This window comes from Schistocerca serialis, chromosome 3, assembly GCF_023864345.2.
Source record: "Schistocerca serialis cubense isolate TAMUIC-IGC-003099 chromosome 3, iqSchSeri2.2, whole genome shotgun sequence".
In the NCBI taxonomy this organism is placed as follows: Eukaryota; Metazoa; Arthropoda; class Insecta; order Orthoptera; family Acrididae; genus Schistocerca; species Schistocerca serialis.
Window position 1 is genome coordinate 576,080,572 of NC_064640.1, and position 22,827 is coordinate 576,103,398.

Below are 22,827 nucleotides of genomic sequence, written 5' to 3' on the forward strand. Positions count from 1 at the left end.
TCTGTGAAAAATATTCCTGCCATTGACAGTGGGGACAATGAAATCACCATCGTCAAATACTTGTTGACAGCATGTTGCACTTGGGACAGACTCTTCAGCGTGACACACAGTTGACAGCTCCAGCTGTTGAACTTTTCTACATAATACCGAGCCGGCCGGTGTGGCCGAGCGGTTCTAGGCGCTTCAGTCTGGAACCGCGTGACCACTACGGTCGCAGGTTCGAATCCTGCCTCGGGCATGGATGTGTGTGATGTCCTTAGGGTAGTTAGGTTTAAGTAATTCTAAGTTCTAGGGGACTGATGACCTCAGATGTTAAGTCCCATAGTGCTCAGAGTCATTTGAACCTTTTACATAATACCTCACTTAACAACTGCAAGTACTCATTTAGTACAGTGAAAATAACTCTACTATATAAACATGAACTCAGCAATCTTATCTAGTCACATAAGAGAACTGGACAGAAAATGCTGGGGAGTGATAGTCTATCTGGAAAATAAAAAGTGAGTGCAGCTTGCAATAGGGAACGTTATCTTTCCTGAAAGAAGTCTACAGCTGTCATACAGGGTTAGAAGAATCAGTTTACCTTCTAGCAGTATAGATCAGAGTTCAAAGATTTATTTACAGTGTGTCCACATGTGTTTCATGTATTAGTATTATTAGTAACTCATATCCATATCCCATGTAGTGTTAATGCATTTGTGGAAAATAAACATGCCCTGCATGCCATTGATTCATAAGGAACACTGTGGAGTGTTGATATAACTTTGTAATTGCTTCTTGTGATGTAGTGAGATAGATGGAGTGGGAAATTGCCTTCGTGCTCTTCTGTTTGCAGACCTACGAAGGAGGGAAGTGCGTGATCACAATCTGGAGACCTACCTTCACACACATTTGTACCCTCCACCCCCTTCCCCTTCACCCTCTTACACCCCCCCCCCCACCCTCCCCCAGATTTAATATGGTTCTAATGCACTTAGAAGTGGTACACACATTTGATATTTGTTCTTAACCCACTTCATTTAACAGTAAACATTAATTTTATACCATTAAAACAATTTTTAACAATGTATGATTTTTCTATCACCTGCAATGCAGAAACTGTTAATACTACAGAAAAATGGAGAGGTCCTTTTTTGTAGGAAATTTAATGTAGTTCAACAGTAGTTGCTTTTTTAAAAATTATTCAAGAAAAATGTAAATAAGTGACATTTACTGTATTTACTTGAATCTAAGCCGCACTTTTTTTCTGGTTTTTGTAATCCAAAAACCGCCTGCGGCTTAGAATCGAGTGCAAAGCAAGCGGAAGTTCTGAAAAATGTTGGTAGGTGCCGCCACAGCTAACTTCTGCCGTCGAATATATGTAGTGCTACACAGGCATGCTTTGTAGGCACAAAGATAAATACTGGCGCCAAAACCTCTGCGTCAGTAAATAAATCTTAAAAAAAAAAAAAAAGTTGAAGACGAGCTTTCTCCGCCCCGAGTTTCGACCACTGCATTTTCATACATTATTCAACGAAGTAAATACAAATTCCGTATTGTTCATCTTCGAATGTAGCAGAATTTCAATGTAATACGAAAATCCGACTGGCAAGACTGTTTGGGATGTTTGTCAATATGGCCAACTCTACGTTCTGAATTTTTCCTACCTGTGAGAAGAGATGGTTGCTAATAGGAACCTGATGAAATGTGAATCACATGCGGTATTCTCTTCACTATAAGAATAATATGAATATAAACATTTTGCCATGTATTCTTTCATGTTTGCTGCTATCTCATTTAAATCCTGTCTGCCTAATAAACTACGAAACTAGAGTGAGACAACAGCAAACGCGGAAGAATATACGTATCGTTTCATGCTTATATTCGTATTATTCTTATGCCTAATAGTGAGACAGTCAGAAATGAAGTACGGGAACTGACTAGATTTTTAAATCTAAGGTGACTAATTTCTGTGCAGAATTTGATGTACTAAAGAAGCGGCCACAAAGATTTTCAAACGGAGAAAAATTTTCTTCTAACTCTCGTTCAGAACTATGTTCTATCATACGCAGTCTATTATTTGGTTCTTGTTGATCATTATCAAAGAAAGCAGCAGTGTAAGTAACAACAAATAGCAGTCTCTTGCCGTTGTTTCGGTTATGAGACAATTCCTCTCTTTTTTATTATTGTAAGCGGCAGTAGCGCGCACAAAAGCAAGCCATGCCGCGAGCAGCGACAGGCTGTAAACACGAACTATCAGAATGCGACAAACAATGCATGACGCAGTACAGTAATGCATTTTCAGCTTAGAGTGGCGTAAACACCTATAACAAAGAAAACGGCACTTATCAGATCAAAGCAAAATAAGCAATCGATTCAAACCAGACGAAGCGCGTGAAAAAGGAAGGGTACCCGTATAAATACAGATGGAGCGCCTGATGCATAGCAATGGCTACCTGGTAAAGCTTAACTGCTAAGCTTACGACTCGAACCAAACTACTGTAGCTGCATCGTCATTCATTCGACCTAAATTGTGCCCATTACCACTGTACAAAAATTTGCGACTACACAATTTTTTTCCCGTAAGTTTCCGTTATTTACTGGACTAATGTATGATAAGTTGAAAGACTTTATCCCATCTGCTCATGGATGTCTGTCACCTGGAGTCCACTTTTCCACTCTCCACCATTGTGCGATTTGCAGGGGGGATTCCCCCCCCCTCCCCCCCCCCCCCCCCCTCCTCCCGTCTGCATCAGACCATCCCTTCCTCTGGTTTTAGTTTATGCATCCCAACCTGGGATGTTTGTTTCCCACGCACTGGAGTAAAACTTCCCATATAATTTAAATTTGTGGAGCCGAACACTGAAAGTTTTTAATACAGTCTTACTATTAATATGTATGCTTATTAATTTTGAAAAAGTGTTGTGTAGTAGGTAAGCACTTCAAATCATTTAGAACTAAACGACAAGACGACGCATGCCACATTTCCGTAGCATGCCACAATGTTGCAAGACGTCGCCCCAGCGTAAACGAGGCTTTAGAACCAGGTCTGCATTGTATGGTGGATGTGATGTGTTGCGTACGAAACTAAAACCTGCAATCAGATTCAAACGTCATGGAAAACTGCGAAGAGGTGCCATCCTGCAGCAAGATAACGCTCGCCCAAATTCTGCCAAATGGACAGGTGACGCAATAAAGGAGTTGAGATTCGAGGTGCTGGAACATCCACCATACAGTCCAGACCTGGCTCCAAGCGATTTTCACATGTTTGGGCCCTTAACGGAAGCACTACAGGGAAGAAGGTTTCAAAGTGTGTGCTGTGGTGCAAAATTGGTTACAGATGCAACCGATAAATGTATTTTCTGATGAAGTAAAAAAACTCGTAAAACGTCGGGAAAACTGCATTGAAGTCCAGGGAGGTTATGTAGAAAAATAACGCTTGTTTCAGTTTTCTATCATCAGAATAAGTACAGCTTTTCACAAATGTGCCTTTACTTTTTGAATTCCCCTCATATATCTGTATGTAGATGATTCTGTAAATAATCTTTACCTATAATGTACTTTTAAAGATATAACAAGGGATGGCTTTTCTGATATTTATAAATAACTGTTTAACCATGGGTAAAGCCACAGTCCAAGCTAGTAACATATATAATTATACTAACCCCCTAAGACATCCCCCCCACTGGTAAAAGCACAAATCGAACACTGCTCTCCACATACTATAGATGAGAACAACCTGCAGGGTATAGCATAACGGGGAGGAGGAACTGCAAAAAACATTACTCTGGGAAGGTGTGATTGTTTAGGGGTAGTAGGTATACTAGCTTTTTATCTTTCATTTACTTAATCATTCCTGTTCCATTTTTAATTTTTTTTACTTTTTTCTTAGATTTATCATATACATTAATTTCATACTAACAGGGAACCTCTTGAGTGTGAGGTCTCAAAAGGCCAATGATGTTAATGGCATTCTATGCCCCACATATTGTGTACCATGCAACCACAATGTTGGCTGCTAATGGCAATGGGGGGATGAGACTGGAAGTATCCATAGGTAAGCACAGCATGAGGCTATGGAGTGTAGTTGAACTGCTTAATTGGTGAGTAACAACAATGCTACAGTGCTAGTGCTGTTGATACAAAGCAGAGCAATGACATTGATAAACTAAGCAAACATTGCATTACATGTACAACAACAGTTGTCATTTTGTCAGAAAGGAACCCAAGGAATTTTGCAGGGTGAGAAAGAAGTAACAGATGAAATATTAGCATTTCTGCAAGATGACTCAGTGAAATGTGTGGTGTCATATATGCTGGACTGGGTTGACAGTGTTCATGAGGAGTACAGTGATGACAATGCATGCATAACAAGTGAAAGTAATATTGAAACAGCTGTTGAGCCATGTAATTCATCATCCTTGTTAGACAGGGAGCCACAAATACCATTTCCAGTGAAACGTAGTAAAGGGCAGTTGTTGTCTAAGGAGTGTTTTCTTTCTAAACATAGTTACATACATGGAAGATCATCCACAGAATTGTAAAAAAAATTGTTCTGAACAGGTACTGAATAAGTCCATAGCAGTATGACCATGTAATGCATAAGGGAAAGCTATGGCTATTCAAGGGAGGGCAAGGAGCACTTGTTACAAAAACTAGTGTTTTTGCATTCCAAGCATTCTTGATAGAATTTACAGGATGTGAATGATAGTGACCTACTACATTATGCACATCAAATTGCATGTGTGATAGGTTACAGTGATTTCAAGGGAAGGTTGCGTAACTTCAAACAGTGCTACAGAATTGGAAGATATAAGATAACGATATGTCAAACAAAGCATCAACTTGACAATGCAGAGCAAACTGTGGAATTGGCTCAAAAACTTGTAGATGAGATTAAAAAACTTATCCCATCAATCAGTAAGGAATTTATTTCAACTCTGACCAATCAGGATTTGAAGAGGAAATGCATATGAAAGGAATCCTGGAAATTAGAGGTACAATGCCTTGATGCATTTGTATGCAATCATACCAACTGTTAATCTGGAAGGTAAATTGGCTAGAAAGTTATTTATTGTGCTGTGAGAAGTTGGAGGTGCTCTGCCCCCTTTGATTTTTTCTCATGTGTGTGATCTTGCAAGACCAGGAGGAAATATTTACATCACAGCAAGAAAATATGGGAATATGGGCATAAGAGAACTACAGCTGTGGTATGAGCACTACTTTTGGCCAGTGGCTGCTCAAATTAACTTGCTTTTGCTAGATTCCTGGTCTGCGTATAAAAATCATACTCATTTATAGCTAACAATCCCTCCTGAAACGTGGATGACATTGCAATTCATACCATCTGTAACCACTGGACAAATTAGAAAGAGATTGTCTTCTGTAGTAGCAGGGTGGAGACTATTCTAACCTACACCATTATAACAATATGCTGTGTAAAGAAGTTATTGTAGTAAAAATGTTATAATTGTATGTACAAGTAAACAACATGTTTCTGAGGTATTTGTTTGAAACCATCAGTTGGGTAGTATTATTTTCAGTTAATACATGTCAGACACCAGTCTATTAGCACATGCGGAATCCTAATAATGTATGGGACACATTACACTGTAAGATAATAGTGCGCATTGAAAGGAACCCTGAGATAAGTAAACATTGATTTGGAGGACAACTGGATGGTTTACAAACATTGGTTAGGTAAATATATGAACAATGTATGCTTTACCCATATGACAGAATGTAAGTGCAAAACCTGAATGACTGTTTGGCAGATATCCAATTCTGTGAATGGGACCTCAGTAAATAACAAAGGAACCTAATTTTCCTTTGTCAGTAGTGTTTAGTATTGATGCAACTTCAAGTGAAGAAGAAGTAAAAGTTGACTGCAGCAAATGCACACTCCACTTTTAACTGCACATGTGGGTTCACTATACTGTTCAAGAGTAAAATTACCTTTTAGTATATAAGCTACTGATGACCAATTCTCTGGTCTCCAAGTTCTGTGGATTTAAACCCGTGAGATTGTGTCTTTGGGTGCTTTATTGAAAAAATTATTTTCACTCATCGAATCTGAAATGAAAATACTCATGCAAATTGCCATGGTAATTTAAAAAGTACATGTACAATAATTATTATGTGATGCAGTGTATGCATCCAAGTGAGTGGTGGTGATTTTAAACAACTTATGTAACAGTTAAAATTTTTATATCTAATAGATATTTATTTATTTGAACTTTGAGAAAAGTATTATTTTTCATAAAAAAAAAAATCAGAAGCTGTTTAGAGTTGCTTCACGATTATTAGACTTTTCAAAGGAAAATGTTGCCTTAGCTTGTGGTGGTGTCGTCTTAATATTGTGTGTTAAAAGTGTAAGTAATTTTTGTCATGTAAAACTTTGCACTGAGTTTGATATAAAACAATGCTGTGGATAAAATAACACCAAGCAAGTGCCTGACCTAGTTGGACCATTAAACAAATTAATAAAGCCACTTTTCATTGACTGAGAATCGGGACAAAACAAGTGCATCCCAACATATTTTTGGGCAAATTTTAATGTGTTTCTTTATATCAGTGACCTCAAGTACTCTGCATAAAATTACTTATCTCATTGTCCACATGAAGTAGTTTTAATGTGAACATGTGACACCCTGCATACATTATTGATATGCTGTGATCAGTAAATAGTGTGTTTTTGGTTTTAAAAGCTTAAGGCAGATTCTATTTTCAGATTATCCAGAGCCATGGCTGTTTGCTAAATACATTGGAGACATATCAAGACAAGCAAAATGTGTACTTAAAAACGTTTTTCAGTGGCCTGGGAACTGTTGTATTGAAATACTGAAAACAGTGCTTGGAGATTCTGCCAGAATTCTTGATCCACAGTTAAAATCTCATGTTACTGTTAGGTTGCAGGAGATAGAAGTACATGACAAGGTACCCACATTTTCTTTCCATCATTAGTAGTTTAGATAAATTTATCTAACATTTCCTTGCAGATATGACTGTGATGGTGAGTACAGACATGATATCAGCCTTGGTAATTTCAAATAGGGCTGAAGCTCAGAAATCATTGTGGTGCAATGGTCATAATAATACATGAGTTGTGAAAACAACAGATTTAATAAACTCCATACTATAAATATTATTCCACTAGAAATGTTCTTTATTCTTGTCTGCCATTAACATGCAAGCTTCTTTCCTTTCATTTCTGTTGGCTGTTAACTGGGAAGAGGGTATTATGTTCAATGTGTCCATACCTTTTGATGAACTACATGTCATCTGTACATTTTGACAATCATGCCAATGAGGTGAGGTTCCTAAGCAGGTAGTTTTTGGGAAGGAAGGGGGGGGGGGGGGGGGGGGTTGGCTAACAGCAAGCATGCTTCAATGACTACCTTTCAGTAGTTATGGCTAAACTACGGGGGTGGCAACAGAAACACAAACTTAAAGTATCAAATCTTACTAGGATTGGATGCTCCTCTTTGAAACACGTCCCTGTTTGTAAATTTAACTTCAATTATTGAAATTGTGCCTTCCAAAAAATATGAGGGGTGTTTAATGAGTAATACAAAAAATTTTTTGTTTTTTATCTCAGACAATTTCAGTTGAAAAAATGTGAAATTTGTCCTGGGACATCACAGAATATTCCCACTTCAGCCCCTACAGTTTCATGAAGTTCTGATAGGTGGTGGCACTATATGTAGTCTTAAAAATGACATCTGTAATGGCAGTGCATTCCAAGCAGAGAGCTGTCATTGAGTTTCTTTTAGTGGAAAACCAGAGCATCGCAGATATTCATAGGCACTCGCAGAATGTCTTCAGAGACCTGGCAATGAACAAAAGCATGGTGAGTCATCTGTTATCACCATAACAAGGTCACACAAACCTGTCTGATGCACTCTGTGCGAAGCAGTATGTGGATGATGGGGAGGTTATTGATGCAACAAGGCATTGGCTCCAACATTGCCCAATAGAGTAGTACCACACAGGCATTCAGACCTTCTCCATAATGTGGCATAAGGCCATCACACTGAATGGAGATTATGTTTAAAAATAGGGATTTATAGTAGCTGAAAGAGTGGGGAATAATATGGTGTATTGGAATCCTGAATAAAATCAACCTCCCTTCAGAAAAAAGTGTTGCATTACTTATTGAATTCCCCTCATACAATGATTATCCCTTTTCAAATCTTTATTCAGACATGTTTTGATATCTATACATCATTTTCAGTGATCACCCTTTTAATATACAAAAGTTTAGTTTTATTTACTGTAGTAGGCCTGGAACTATGTGCATTTTTATTTTGTTATGATAACTGACCTGAAACTACATTAATTTTGAAGATGAGATTGTATGGTTTGGTGTGCTTTTAAGTATGATATGGCTTGCCAGCACATCATATGATAAGTAGTCAGAAGAATAGGTTTCTTTGTTTGAAAAGTAATTGTTTTTGTATGTTTTTCCCAAGAGTAATTGTAGTAGTTGTATGTTTACATTTTCTGTCATATTGTATATAATTGGTGTGCTTCTTTGTAGATTTTAGTTAAATGCACTACTTTTCACACATTTTTGCAATTTACTCTCACATTGTATCAGAAGTTCTTATATACAAAAACGAGATTTAGGAAAACTTATGTCACCACACCATTGAGAGGTGTTATGCTGCTATCACCATGCACTTTTTCTACATGTTGTTATTGTGCGGTGCGGCTCTAGTTTTGAATTCAAAATTAATGCAGTTTCAGGTGCACAATCACAAAAAAATAAAAATTCACATGTTACTGTTTCCAGGCCTAAAGTAAAGAACCAATCAAAGTTTTTGTAATACAGGGTGTATCAAAAAGAATCATCTGATTTTAAAAAATCATAACTGTTATGTTATTTGAGATATGTGTGTGAACAACTTATTGTTGGAAAGAACAAATTCTTGAGTTTTACATGGTTCCTGCTAGGTAGCAGCAGTGTGCACTCACTTCAGTTCTAGTAAAAATGGTGTCAGGACAACAGAAAGCATTTTATGTTCTATATTTTGTACAGTGCGGGTCAGTAATAACTGTTCAGCATGACTTTCATACTAGGTATGGTATGGATCCTCCTACAGCACAGAGCATTAGATGATGGCATGAACAATTCTGAAAAACAGGTTGTTTGTGTAAAGGAAAGTCACCAGGCCATTCCCGAGTGTCTGACACAGACATCAAATGCATCTGCCATAGTTTGACAAGGAGTCCTGCAGAAATCTATTTGCCGTGCAGCTTGACAGTTCAACATGCCCCCAATGTCCATCTGGCGTATGCTGTGTCAATGCTTACACATGAAACATCCAAAATTCAGCTACTACAAGTTCTTTGTAAAGGTGACAAACAACAACATGTGAATTCTGTAATTTCATCCTTGGTAAGATGGAGGATGACAGTTTTCTTCCACACTTAGTGTTTAGTGATGGATGCAATATTCCATTTAAATGGAAAGGTGAACTGTCATAACTTGAGAAAACGGATTGCAGAAAAACCACATGAAGTTGTACAACATGAGAGGGACTCTCCAAAATTTAATGTGTTTTGTGAAGTTTCACAGGAAAAGGAGAACGGTCCATTTTTATTTGCTGAGAACAGTGTTATACACTCCTGGAAATTGAAATAAGAACATCGTGAATTCATTGTCCCAGGAAGGGGAAACTTTATTGACACATTCCTGGGGTCAGATACATCACATGATCACACTGACAGAACCACAGGCACATAGACACAGGCAACAGAGCATGCACAATGTCGGCACTAGTACAGTGTATATCCACCTTTCGCAGCAATGCAGGCTGCTATTCTCCCACGGAGACGATCGTAGAGATGCTGGATGTAGTCCTGTGGAACGGCTTGCCATGCCATTTCCACCTGGCGCCTCAGTTGGACCAGCGTTCGTGCTGGACGTGCAGACCGCGTGAGACAACGCTTCATCCAGTCCCAAACATGCCCAATGGGGGACAGATCCGGAGATCTTGCTGGCCAGGGTAGTTGACTTACACCTTCTAGAGCACGTTGGGTGGCACGGGATACATGCGGACGTGCATTGTCCTGTTGGAACAGCAAGTTCCCTTGCCGGTCTAGGAATGGTAGAACGATGGGTTCGATGACGGTCTGGATGTACCGTGCACTATTCAGTGTCCCCTTGACGATCACCAGTGGTGTACGGCCAGTGTAGGAGATCGCTCCCCACACCATGATGCCGGGTGTTGGCCCTGTGTGCCTCGGTCGTATGCAGTCCTGATTGTGGCGCTCACCTGCACGGCACCAAACACGCATACGACCATCATTGGCACCAAGGCAGAAGCGACTCTCATCGCTGAAGACGACACGTCTCCATTCGTCCCTCCATTCACGCCTGTCGCGACACCACTGGAGGCAGGCTGCACGATGTTGGGGCGTGAGCGGAAGACGGCCTAACGGTGTGCGGGACCGTAGCCCAGCTTCATGGAGACGGTTGCGAATGGTCCTCGCCGATACCCCAGGAGCAACAGTGTCCCTAATTTGCTGGGAAGTGGCGGTGTGGTCCCCTACGGCACTGCGTAGGATCCTACGGTCTTGGCGTGCATCAGTTCGTCGCTGCGGTCCGGTCCCAGGTCAACGGGCACGTGCACCTTCCGCCGACCACTGGCGACAACATCGATGTACTGTGGAGACCTCACGCCCCACGTGTTGAGCAATTCGGCGGTACGTCCACCCGGCCTCCCGCAACCCACTATACGCCCTCGCTCAAAGTCCGTCAACTGCACATACGGTTCACGTCCACGCTGTCGCGGCATGCTACCAGTGTTAAAGACTGCGATGGAGCTCCGTATGCCACGGCAAACTGGCTGACACTGACGGCGGCGGTGCACAAATGCTGCGCAGCTAGCGCCATTCGACTGCCAACACCGCGGTTCCTGGTGTGTCCGCTGTGCCGTGCGTGTGATCATTGCTTGTACAGCCCTCTCGCAGTGTCCGGAGCAAGTATGGTGGGTCTGACACACCGGTGTCAATGTGTTCTTTTTTCCATTTCAAGGAGTGTAGAAAGCACATACCTTGATATGCCTGAGAACTTTCTTTTCCCACAGCTGGATACTGATTCAAATGACATCATTTACCAACACTGCCACACTGGCATCTGGAAGTGCAGGAATTTTTAAATCAAAGGATTACTGAATGGTGGATTGGTCACACTGGATCAAATGATTCAACCTTATATTACTGGCCTCTAAGGTCACCAGACCTGACTGTATGTGATTATTTCTTGTGGGGGTTTATAATAGACTCTGTTTATGTGCCTCTGTTACCAACAACAGTGAATGAACTGAGACATTGCATAATAGCAGCTGTGGAAGCTGTAAGTCAAGACACGCTCGCTGCAGTGTGGGAACAATTTGAATACCACTTAGACATATGATGTGCATTTCAAGGGGGGGCATATTGGAACACCTCTGAAAAGGTATGAAAAAAACTTTTTGAGTTTCCCGTTCATTAAAAAACAAAATTCATTGTATATGTTTATTAGCGTCAGAAATATAGACTTGCCAAATCGAATTATTGTTTTTGATACACACTGTATATTGCCGATATAAAATGAAACACACCAAAAGTCACACTTGCATGGTGAAACATGTTTGGGCAAAGAATTAAAAAAAAACATTGTGTGTTGCAGGAGATGGAGTCTTAAAAACCCAAATATAAAAATGTATGCTTGAGAACCAACTTTGTGGCTGATTGTTCAGGTAGTTAGTGTATAATGAGTAACCTCTGGGTACCTGCTGCACCTCATTTGTAGGATTTGTTAGGTACATGGGACTTTTCCCAAGTATACATTTATTTACCTAGCAATTCGTGAAAGCAAAATGCTTGTACCAATTTTTTAACTCGTAGCAGTTCATGTGAGTTGTTGCTTAGTATAAGCACTTAAACCAACATATACATGTCTGTCAGGATGTGTTTTTGATTATGAAAATAAAAGGAGGCTCTCTTGAAAAAGTTCCTTATAGAAACCACTGCTTTGAATCATGACACAGATACACAATACGCCACATTAAGGAAAAGGCCATGTAATGTGCAAAGGCATGTTCAGACAGATGAACTGGAACAAAAGTGGAGCTTGATTGATAACACTGACATTAGAAACAAAGAGTAAGTTAGAACACACAATCATATCCCCTGTTGTGTGATTGCATATAGAGTAGAGAAGTGCCCTCATCCAACATATTGGGTTGGAATCCATGCACCCAGCTATTCTGTTCAGTGATATACTTGCCTGTTATCCATGTTTTATTTTGACAGGCAATGAAAGTTGAGTACCAAGTTCCAAGCTTTTTAGCTCTAATATTTTAGTTGTATGTTCACCTGAAAGTGTGGCTCCTAGTGCCATGAAACTCATAGTGATCTAAAACTAAAGGACTAAATACAGCTGAAGCAGTTTATTAATACCCAAGATGTCATTTGAAAGTGTAGCCATCTTTTGGTAGAATTTCTGTCAGTTGTTTCAGAATTTCAGGTGTTATGTGAGGTTGAGGTAAAGTAGTTGAACAGTATGTTTTTTCCATGAACTTTAGGCACTCTACTTGGCCAATTTTTTGGGTTCTGGTGCATGAAATAAAACAACGTTTTGTAGCCAGTAATACTGCAAAACATCCCAAAGCAACACTGGCATTATTGTGATTATTACATAGCTTCATTTTGCGTACCTCTCAGAAACCCTCAGTTTGTACCAAAACTGCATGTGACCATGCATTTTATGTACTTTACCTGAAATCAAAAACCAAAAACACACCAGAAAAACTTTTTAGCTTCAAGGAAAAAAAATCATTGTTACCCAGTGTCATTAGTTTAGTCCTTTTAAATACTGTTGTGTAGAGTAGGCATACAGTAAAAGCTGTCCTTCCTACAAACTGCATCGACATAACGCTCCCAGTGCTTAGTGCAGGTACTCGGGGTAATGGAACACATTCACGTGCTGACGTTGACAGAGGACAATGTAAACATAAGTAGAATGCACACCCGTCATTCCGTCAATCGTCATGAGTTGAAGAGTTGTATGAGTAGAATGTACACCAACAAAGAGAAGGTAGAAATGCTATTCATCTATGGAGAATGTAAGTTAGCAGAACAGTAATTGCAATACTGTTTTCTCATGTATGGCTACATTTAGTGCAGTAGTTTAGTCCTTTTAAATACTGCTGTGTAGAGTAGCCATACAGTAAAAGCTGGCCTTCCTACAAACTGCATCGACATAACGTTTCTTTTATTGTTGTTGTTGTTGAATGTAGACGAAATGCTATGCAGGCAGCGGAACTGTACAGAGAGCAGTATACTGACAAGAACCCATCTTCCCAATGGATGTTTTCTTGTTTTGTTGCGACACTTCAGGAAACGGGAAGTTTCAACCCACGAGAATGGAATTGTCATAGCACTCCCACAGACGAAGCTGCCGAAGTTACTGTTCTCGCTTCCATTGCTATGAATCCACATGTGAACACACGACAGCTTGACACAAGATTGGCAATCCTAAAAGAAGTGTACATCGTATTCTTACACATCACTGGTTCCATCCCTACCATGTACACTTACATCAAGAATTGCATGGGAATGATTTCCAGAATTGCGTACAGTTCTGTCAGTGGGCACAGCAGCAAATCCTCGCCAACCCAAACTTCTTCTCCAGTATTCTATTTACCGATGAATGTTCCTTCTTAAACAAAGGACAGGTAAATACAAGGAGAATGCATTATTGGTCCAGCGACAATCCATGATGGCTTAGACAGGTGGAACATCAGCATCAATGGAGAGTTAACGTCAGGCGTGGGATGCTTGGTACTACAATTATTGGCCCTTATTTCATCAATGGTAGTCTAAATGACACAGCGTATGCCAACTTCCTCAGATGAATTCTTCCTCCTCTTCTGGAAGAAGTGCGTCTAAGAAACAGGATGCTTATGTGCTATCAACACGATGGATGTCCAGCACATAATGCCTTGTATGCACGTTGTGTTCTGAACCATTGGTATCCTGCCAGATGGATTGGTCAAGGAGGAACAGTTACTTAGCCGGCTATGTCTCCTGATTTAAATCCTCTGGACTTCTTTCTTTGGTGATGCATTAAAGACGTTGTCTATCGCGATATTCCAACAACTCCAGAGGACGTGCAGGAATGTATCGTTCTTGCTTGTAATTCTCTTCAGCAGGCAACACTGGAAGCAGTAAATAATTCTTTCATTCAATGAGCGCACCAGTGTATTGGTGTCCAGGGTCACCACTTTGAGCACCTTTGAATGTTCTACTCCTGGGCAATGGTACAAGAGAGTCAATTTTGTATTATGTTTTTACTTGGTTTTCATTTCTTTTCTGACAGCTCCAGCAAGTGGAGGAGTTTGTGATCCCAGGCTCAGGAAGTCAATGTTGTGTTATGTAATTAATAATGTTGTGTTTCAGTGAATGGTACACTGTGATACATTTTTGAATAGGTCTTTAGGAGAGGTAATGAATTACCAAATAAAAAATACAGGGTGCCATTTAAAAAAGTCATATCACTGTTCATATCTTTGTAAAAAAACAAAGCTACAATGAAGTTAACCATACTGATTGATGTCCCCCTGATGACTCAAGAACATTTGCTTGAAACATTTTGTAATTTGCATCTACACAAACAGTTATTTAGAGTGGTCAAGATAAATGGGACACCCTGTATAGTATTTCATCTTCCATTTCATCAACTCTAATATCAAATTGGGCTTGCTATGTTGTGCTGTAGGCTACCTGTGCTCTGTTAGTAGGCTGGTTCTGTGGGCACATTATCTTGCATAAGTGAGTTATAAATGTATTCTGTCAGACTTTATAAGTTGTAATTGATTTTTCTGAAAACATTATTCAGAGAAGGTGTATGTTTAGCAGCCTCTATATCTTTGTTGAGAATATTCGTAGAGACTGTCATCAGGCTATTGCACGTTGCCAGTTTGTTAGCTTAGTAAGAAACACATCTCCCTTACAAACAGTTGAAAATCTGCCAGTGAAGATCTATATAAGCTTACAATCATTCAGAGTGGACTTCTTGAGTATTAATTCACAAGCACATACTTCAGTGCACTGATAATTATAAAATCTACTTTTTTCAATGTTTTTGAACTTGTGTTCTATTTGTCTCTTTTTTTCCACATTAGTTCTACATGAGTAAGTTGCTAGAGTGTAACCCTTTGTACTTGACGTCTCTAACCCTATGGTTATTAGGTGTTCTGAAAGGCACAAGGTTTCTATCTTTTCAGAAGTTTCTAAATATTCCAAACAGGCAAGGAGATCTTCTACCATTGTTACTTGATCCTCTCATGTTCTGATGAAAGAAGCTAACTTGTCTGTTAAGTAAGAGCATGATCAGCATTACACACACATGATGAGGCATATCACCTAAGCTTTTTCACAGCCCACTAGAGGGAACCTTTGTCTTTCATGCAATGCCCATAGAGCATTAGTTTACTTTGAATACTTGACTGAGATTTGGATGTATTTACCAACAATTCAAATTTATGGAAGGCATTACAAAATTATCAAAGATATTCTATGCTGACTGCCAAACGCTGGTTCATCAACAAAAATGAAGACTGCATACTGTAGGAGGACAATGATACGAAGCACTGCAATAGGCTTTGCAGTGACTGGAAAAAGAAAAAAGGTGTGCAGGTATTGGATTGGCTCTCACCATCACCTGACACTAATCCTATTGAAAATGTATGGTCTTATATCAAAACGAAGTTGCAAGGAAAAAAAGATCTTCATTTTGAAACATCCATCAACACAAATTCAATGTGGAAAACTTTGTTTCACGTATGCTTCAGAGATTCCAAACAATTATTGATGCTGTAGGTGACTGGACGTATTATTAATTGTAACAGCAATTTTCTTTCGTTCTTATATGATATATGTATATGTTTTAGTTTGTTGTCAAATAAATTTTTCTACTGACTAAGCTAACCATGACCTTATCTGGTACCGGGCGCCGCGCGTTTCGAATCTGCACCAGATGGCATGGAACTTGATGAAGAGGTCTCTGCACCAGTCGTGCTGTAAGCCATGGGTGCACACACTCCTGGCCCCGAGTCTAACATGGGGGCACCACTGTGGAGCACATGGTCCCAGCGGCCAATAGCGACATACCCTGTCATGTATTTTAGGCGGCAGCCTCTCACTCAGTGAGGCAGTGTTGTATTTGCATTGAGTCAGTTGATATCTCACTTACAGAGACCGTGTTTATGTTGCGTGTGCTTACTTCTCATTTATGAGTGGATGTTGTTTTGATTTCATGAGGTTATCTCTTGTGACCCCATTGCTTAATACTTAGTTGCTGATCTTGGTGTCTTGCTCAGTTGTCTGTTGTTGTGCTTGTCCTTCCATTCCCATTCGTCCATCTTGTTTGTTCACCGACCATTGCCGTTCGGTCCCGCCGTGTTTTTGTTAGTGGCCACCCTGCGACCTTACATAACAGACAGTAATTTGTGGGGCTCCTTCTATTATTGTAACTTCTTGCATGAACAGGATGCTCCAATCCTGGCTATAACACATAAAAGGTACCCCACTGACAACAGTAACTGCAGAGATATAGTTTCATACAAGAGTGCTGTATTGAATTTGTGTTAACTGTAAGTAAAATTTGCTTGGTAGCTACATTTCTTAATTGTCCATTGTGATCTTAATAAAATGCGTGGAATAGAGTGTACAAAGAATAACACAGCCTGTACCTGCACAAGACATTATGCCTCGTCATTAGATTAGGGGTGGAAAGAGGAGCAGTTGTGTGGGAAATGCCTTGAGAGGCACAAAAGTCGTGGAACGCCTGAGACCAAAACTGTGGACCATTATTCATCACAAGCTTATAAGGCAATCCTTCAGTAGATAAAATTTCGGAAAGCAATTGAATCATAGCCATGGCTCATGTCGAAAGACAACAGATAACATATGAAAATCAAGAGAAAGCATTGGTAACCAACAACCATGGAGAATTTAGGAAGGGTCCTGTGAAATTAATTTGGATGCATGCCCATGGACAGTGTAATGAGGCCCACAGAGAAACTGTTGCCCATGGTGCTGCCTGTTGGGTACCACAATAAGAGCAGGCCACGACAAGATGTATAGTGTCACCTACAATGACAGGCCAAAACATGTGTCAGTGGGCTAATAACTTAGTTCACAAGACCGCACCAATCTCCCTGATGTAGCAGCTGAAGCACATTCATCCATAGGGTGGCCTGGATCACAACACTAGGCAACAGCCCATCCATAGCTAAGAGAACAACACCATAAAATACTAAAAGTTGATGATGGAGGACAAAGAAGTTATACAAGGGATCGGAAGTCTGCTGAGCCAACCGTGCTGAATGAGGTGAACAGCTTGACACAAAAATAGATTGACAGCAACAACAGCTGCGATCTGGGAGCCTGTATGTTGCCCCTCAACGTCTAAGTAAAAACAAAGGAGTTCATCCTGATCAAGAGTAGGATCTGGCCCTATCAGGGACCATGGTAGTACATCAATGCGGTGTTGACATGTTGCTGGTAGCCCAAAAATGTATTTCATAGTTGTAGTAGGACAGAAACAAGGCCCAAAACTGGAAGCAATGTGCTGCTTTGTCAGGCAAAGAAGCGAAAGGATTAAACAATGAAACCAAAGGCTTGTGGCTAGTAATGAGGTGGAACTTAGACCCACACAAGAACACATGAAATTTTTTGAGGGCATAGATGATAGTGAGTACTTTCTTTTCAACTTGGGAGTAGTGCTGCTGAGCCAAGCTAACTGTTTTTGATGTGTAAGGTATTGGACCTTTGGAACCATTCTCATATTGATGTGTGAGTCCATACCATACTGAGAGGCATCTGTAACCAAAAACCAGATGGTAGCCAAACAAGGAGCAGAATGTAATTTATATTTCAAAAGCATGAATGTGTGCTCACAGGCTGGCGTCAACTGAAAAGTAACATTCTTGTGGAGAAACTTGTGGAGGAGATGGCCAACATGGCCACACATGGAATAAATTAATGATAATAAGCAGTTGTATTTAAAAATGCTTCGAGTTCTTTGAAATGTGTAGGGCTCAGCAGAGCTGTGACCACAAACCCCAAATACACTCTAGACGGCTGAAAAAAGTGTGACTTGAGCATGATGCATTTCAACTCTACAGTAAGAAAGATAGTGAGAAAGGTGCATAAGTTACACAAATGGCCTTCCATGGATGCACCCACCCATGGGTGTCATCAAGATATTTGATGCACTCCAGAACAGACATCATCAGTTGGTCTAAAAAGATGCTCAACAGCTGCCGGGATGCTGGCCACCCAAACTGGAAGCGCTGGTACTGGTACAACCCAAAGGGCATGTTAGTCACAAGGAGCTGGTTAGAATCCTCATCCAATGCAAACTTTAAATAGGCTCCGGATAAATCAGTTTTGGAGAAAAGCTGCCTCCTTGGTGAGTTTAGCCAATAACTCATCCAGACAGGACAAAGGGTTTGTGACAGGGATAGACTGGGCATTGACTTAAGCTTTAAAGTCACTGCAGAGGTGAAGTTGACCAGTCAGTTTTTTAACAATCATGCAGAAGGTAAATGTAATAGACTGTATTACCCCAGTGATGTTAGCCTGTCCAATTTTGATTTCACTTGATCAATGAAAGCCATTGGAATAAGGCACACATGGAAAAAGCACAGCCACACCATAGGTTTCAGGGTAATGGGGGCCAAAAAGTTAATGGCACAACCTAACCCACATTAGAAAAGAAACAAAAACCCAGAACATAGAAAATCTAACTGCTGGTAAGGCACCTGGTCAAAAACAATGTGCACCATATCCGAACTGGAAAAGCCAAATGCATTGGAAGCATCCAACTTGAACAGATTTGTAACAGCAGCATTATTCACAACCAGAAAAGTCAAGGAAAAAACCACAGATTCATACATAGTGGAAGCTGTAAATTGCCCTAAAACTGGAATATGCAGCTTGTTGTAACTTAACCAAACATTACTAACTGGAGACAATGCCAGAGATCCCAAATCCACACAAGTTTGTGAGTTCGGTAAAGTCACAGCTGCTCTCACATCCACTTGTAGTCTGAGCACCTTTTCCATAACTGGCACTTCACTAAGCTGTTTTTTATGATCTGTAAGCACTGGAAACACATGATTAACATCCATGTCCATGTCCACAGGAGGGGGCTGGGACCAACACCCAGATGCTATATGTAATGTTTTCCTACAGCTGTTGCAAGTCGCCCAGCACTTAGGGAGAGATGGGGATGACACACAGATGCTCAATGTCCTTTTTTTGTACAATTGTCGCAAGTCGCCCAGCGCTTAGAGCATGCAGCCCCGACATGTTCTGTGAAATAGTATGCGACATTGACACACCTCCTTGCCAGGACACAACTGAATACTGGCATCACAGACAATAGAATCAGCATGGGGATCATGACGAGCATCCATAACAAACTGACATTTGTGACTGAGGCTGTGGAGTTCAGCTGCCCAAGCCTGGTAGGTCTGGTGGTGCATTTTATGACAGCAATAGAACTCTACACATCCTACAATGATATGCATGGGTTTACAGTGATAATTTCACAACTACTTCGAGGACTTACACATGTAATTGAATGAAAGCAACACAGGTACGTGGAGCAGGGCTAACTGGCACAACTTGTAGATCCGAGGAGAAATTCAAGGAAGGAACAAAATCTTACACATGTTTGCAACAGTGACATTAAAAGCAAGGAACTGTTGCTGAAGCCACTTTTTGTAAACCTCCCAGGGTTCAGCCACATCATCATATGGGAAAAAGGGTGGCAGGTATGCCAACAACATTGAAGCTTGCATAGTCAGTGTCACTGACAAGTTCATAATAGCAACAGTAAGACACCCCGCTGTTTGAGGAGAGATTGGAGCACTGCCTCCATAGTCAGAAGAACTGAAGGAAGAACCAAATAGATTGGGCACACGGAAGTGAACACCAAACTCATCACCATTTGTATTGTACTGTAAGACACAAACAGCAGCATGGCCACAATGAGCCAAAGATTCTTCTTCTTCTGCAAACAGTGAACAACTGTTGAGAATGTAGACACAAACATAGAAAGAAAACAGTCCAGGTACTGATACAATCAGTTGCTGACAATAAGTATGAACACAATATGAGAGCGAGTACTTGCTGCACTGTCCTTCTGGAGAGGAGGGCTCCAGTAGATGGTGCAGCAGATGCCATGCTGTGTGCGCAAGTCATCTGCCCGTGCAGATGCCATTGGCAGAATATTTGATGTGTAACGCATTAGTGGCCAGATCCTGCGGTATGTATCCAAGTATTATGTTCAGAGTTGTAGCACTGTTACATTATTTTAGCTATGACTGTAGCACTGTTACATTATTTTAATTATGGATTTTTCAAAAAGATTGAGTTTTATGTATTTTGTTCTTCTATGTGAAAGTGTGAGTGTGAGTGAGTAAAAATGGAGGCATGTGGATGAGTCTTATAGTTTACCTTTTGGTATGTAATTTTCAACATTTCACCCTGATTCATCTCCAGTTAGTTTAGTAAGGGCACTAATGACCTTGTGTGCCTCTGTAGTTGAGTGGTCAGTGTGACTAACTGCCAGGTAGTGGATCCAGCTTTGGTTTATGATACTGCCAGGGAATTTTCCATAGTGGGAGAGTTGTTACGAAGTGCACTCAGTCTCATGAGGCCAACTGAGAAGCTTCTCCACTGGTTAGTAGTGGTCCCAAGGTCAAGAAGTCCGACAGTGACTGGACGAGTGGTGTCCTGGTCACATGCCCCTCTATACTCCATCCAGTGATGCCATTGCCAAAGGATGACACGTTGGTTGATCGAGCCTCATTGTCCTGTGTAGGTGTAAAACGTGGAACTTTACTGTACCTTTACCTCACTGATGACCTTGATGTTGAGCTCCCTACACAGAACACTGAAAACAACTTAAACTAGATATTTTCAACAATATTTGTGAATAAGTAGCAAAATAAACCATTTAAACTACTGTGCGGAAATCCTGTGTGTGCCACAGAGAAGCCTATCAACTTAGATGAGGAGACTCACACACACCCTAAGGAAAGTTATTTAAGTGAAACTGTCCTCACTGTTGAAGTCAGTAGTATAGTGTCCACAGTAAGGACCTGTGCAGTTCTCCTTATTAGCAGGCATTCTTTTCAGCTTTTTGTCACTCTTAAAGTGCTGACAACCACTACCCAGTTGTAGCTCATGTTTAGGAAGCTGAGTGAGTTAACTGAATATATTGATTTTAGATTTGCAGCAGATTTTTTGGTGATTACATTAAAGGATAAGAAGATAAGGTCTCTTAATTCACTATACATCTTGAAGTGCTTTTGTCACAAATCTTTGGGTGTGGACTTGTTTTGTCTGATCATTTTATAAAGCTTTTGTGGAAACACTGCTATATTTTGGGGGTACAATTTACAGATAAGCTAGAGCCAAATATGTGAAACAATAAACACTATCCACAGTGAGGGGATTCCAGCTGGCTACTGATGCTCACAGGACAAAACCCCATACCCGACAATGTCTCCTGGTCACTGTCACCTGGTGACATCTTTGTTTGAGGATCATCAATATTCAAAACTGTTCCTTGCCTTAACATGAGACTGATTTTCACTGGTACCACATGACAAAAAGATAATTTTGGTTTGGTGCACAGCATGCCCTATTGGTTTGTGGTGTGGGAAAAATCTGATACACAGTCAGTGGTACCAGGTGACTGTTGCTCTTATTGCAGAAAAACTCTAGAGTAACTTTTCATTTGCCAAATTACAAGAGAAGTTGTACTTCTGTATACATTTTAAATGTATGTTTGCTAAAATTTTAAATTATCAATGAAATTATGTAGCAGCAGACATATATTTCTGTAAAATGTTTCATCATCTAATGTGGAGGATATTGCATTTGTAAATATGACCTTACCAAAAGACATCCCTTTGATGCAAAGAAAAATATAAATGGGAATTAAAAAAAATTAAAATTCTTCTAAGCTAATTGTTTTGAAGAAACTACCTTTTTAGAGCTTTGCAGGTCATGGTGAGAAGAAAAGGTTCAGCACTTTATTTGTTCCACTCAATGAATACTGCATCAGGATGTTGCTTGCTTGCTGCAAAAGGTCATATTAAGATCCAAAAATCATGCATAGCAATATTCATGGATGTGTCAAAGCAGGGTGATTCTTTTGGCTATAGTTTATTTTCCCTGGACATATACTTAAGGTACATTTACTTAAGCTAGTTTACTGTCCTTGCTGCAGTGGTGTGTAGTACTTTTTCCTTTTATTGGTAGCCTTGATGCTCTAGCAGGTACAGCACAAGACTCCAGCCCTAGAAGTCACAGGTTCAATCTGGCATAGAAATGGGGATTTTTCCTCATTCCAGTTCCTCCAGGATGGCCCCAGATCCACTTTGTCTTCTATCAAAGGCGAACTCCAGTAAGTAAAAGGTAGCTTGGGGCAGACCTGTCACCCTCCTCCTCATCCTCTTAGTGCCACAGTGAAGAAGGGTTGTACTTTGCTTGCATTCAAGCCAATAGGCCGGTCGCAGGCTTGCACTACAGATTTTACCTGTTTTACCTTCACCTTGTACCTCTTATTGAGCTGCATGCTGTAACTTCCTAAGTTCTTGTTTTAACTATTAACCTTTTAAGCAGTTTGAATTTCAACAGCAACAAAGGACCAAGTTTACAATTTGGTTTTATGTAGGGATCATAGTTATTGTCCATCTGGCTGTGTGTGTAAGTGGGAAAGAGTGAATTTATGTTTGAGTTTGCACCTTATACTACTTTTTACTTGTAAAT

At 40.3% G+C, this 22,827-nt stretch overlaps 1 protein-coding gene across 1 annotated transcript in view; it reads left to right on the plus strand.

The window, feature by feature from the left end:
* The window catches only part of LOC126470466 (zinc finger FYVE domain-containing protein 26), a 370,429-nt gene that overhangs the window by 201,498 nt on the left and 146,104 nt on the right, over positions 1-22,827 (plus strand). Inside the window, exon 20 of the mRNA XM_050098326.1 lies at positions 6,710-6,915. Within this exon, the coding sequence (XP_049954283.1) occupies positions 6,710-6,915 (206 nt within the window). The remainder of the gene's footprint in view (positions 1-6,709; positions 6,916-22,827) is intronic.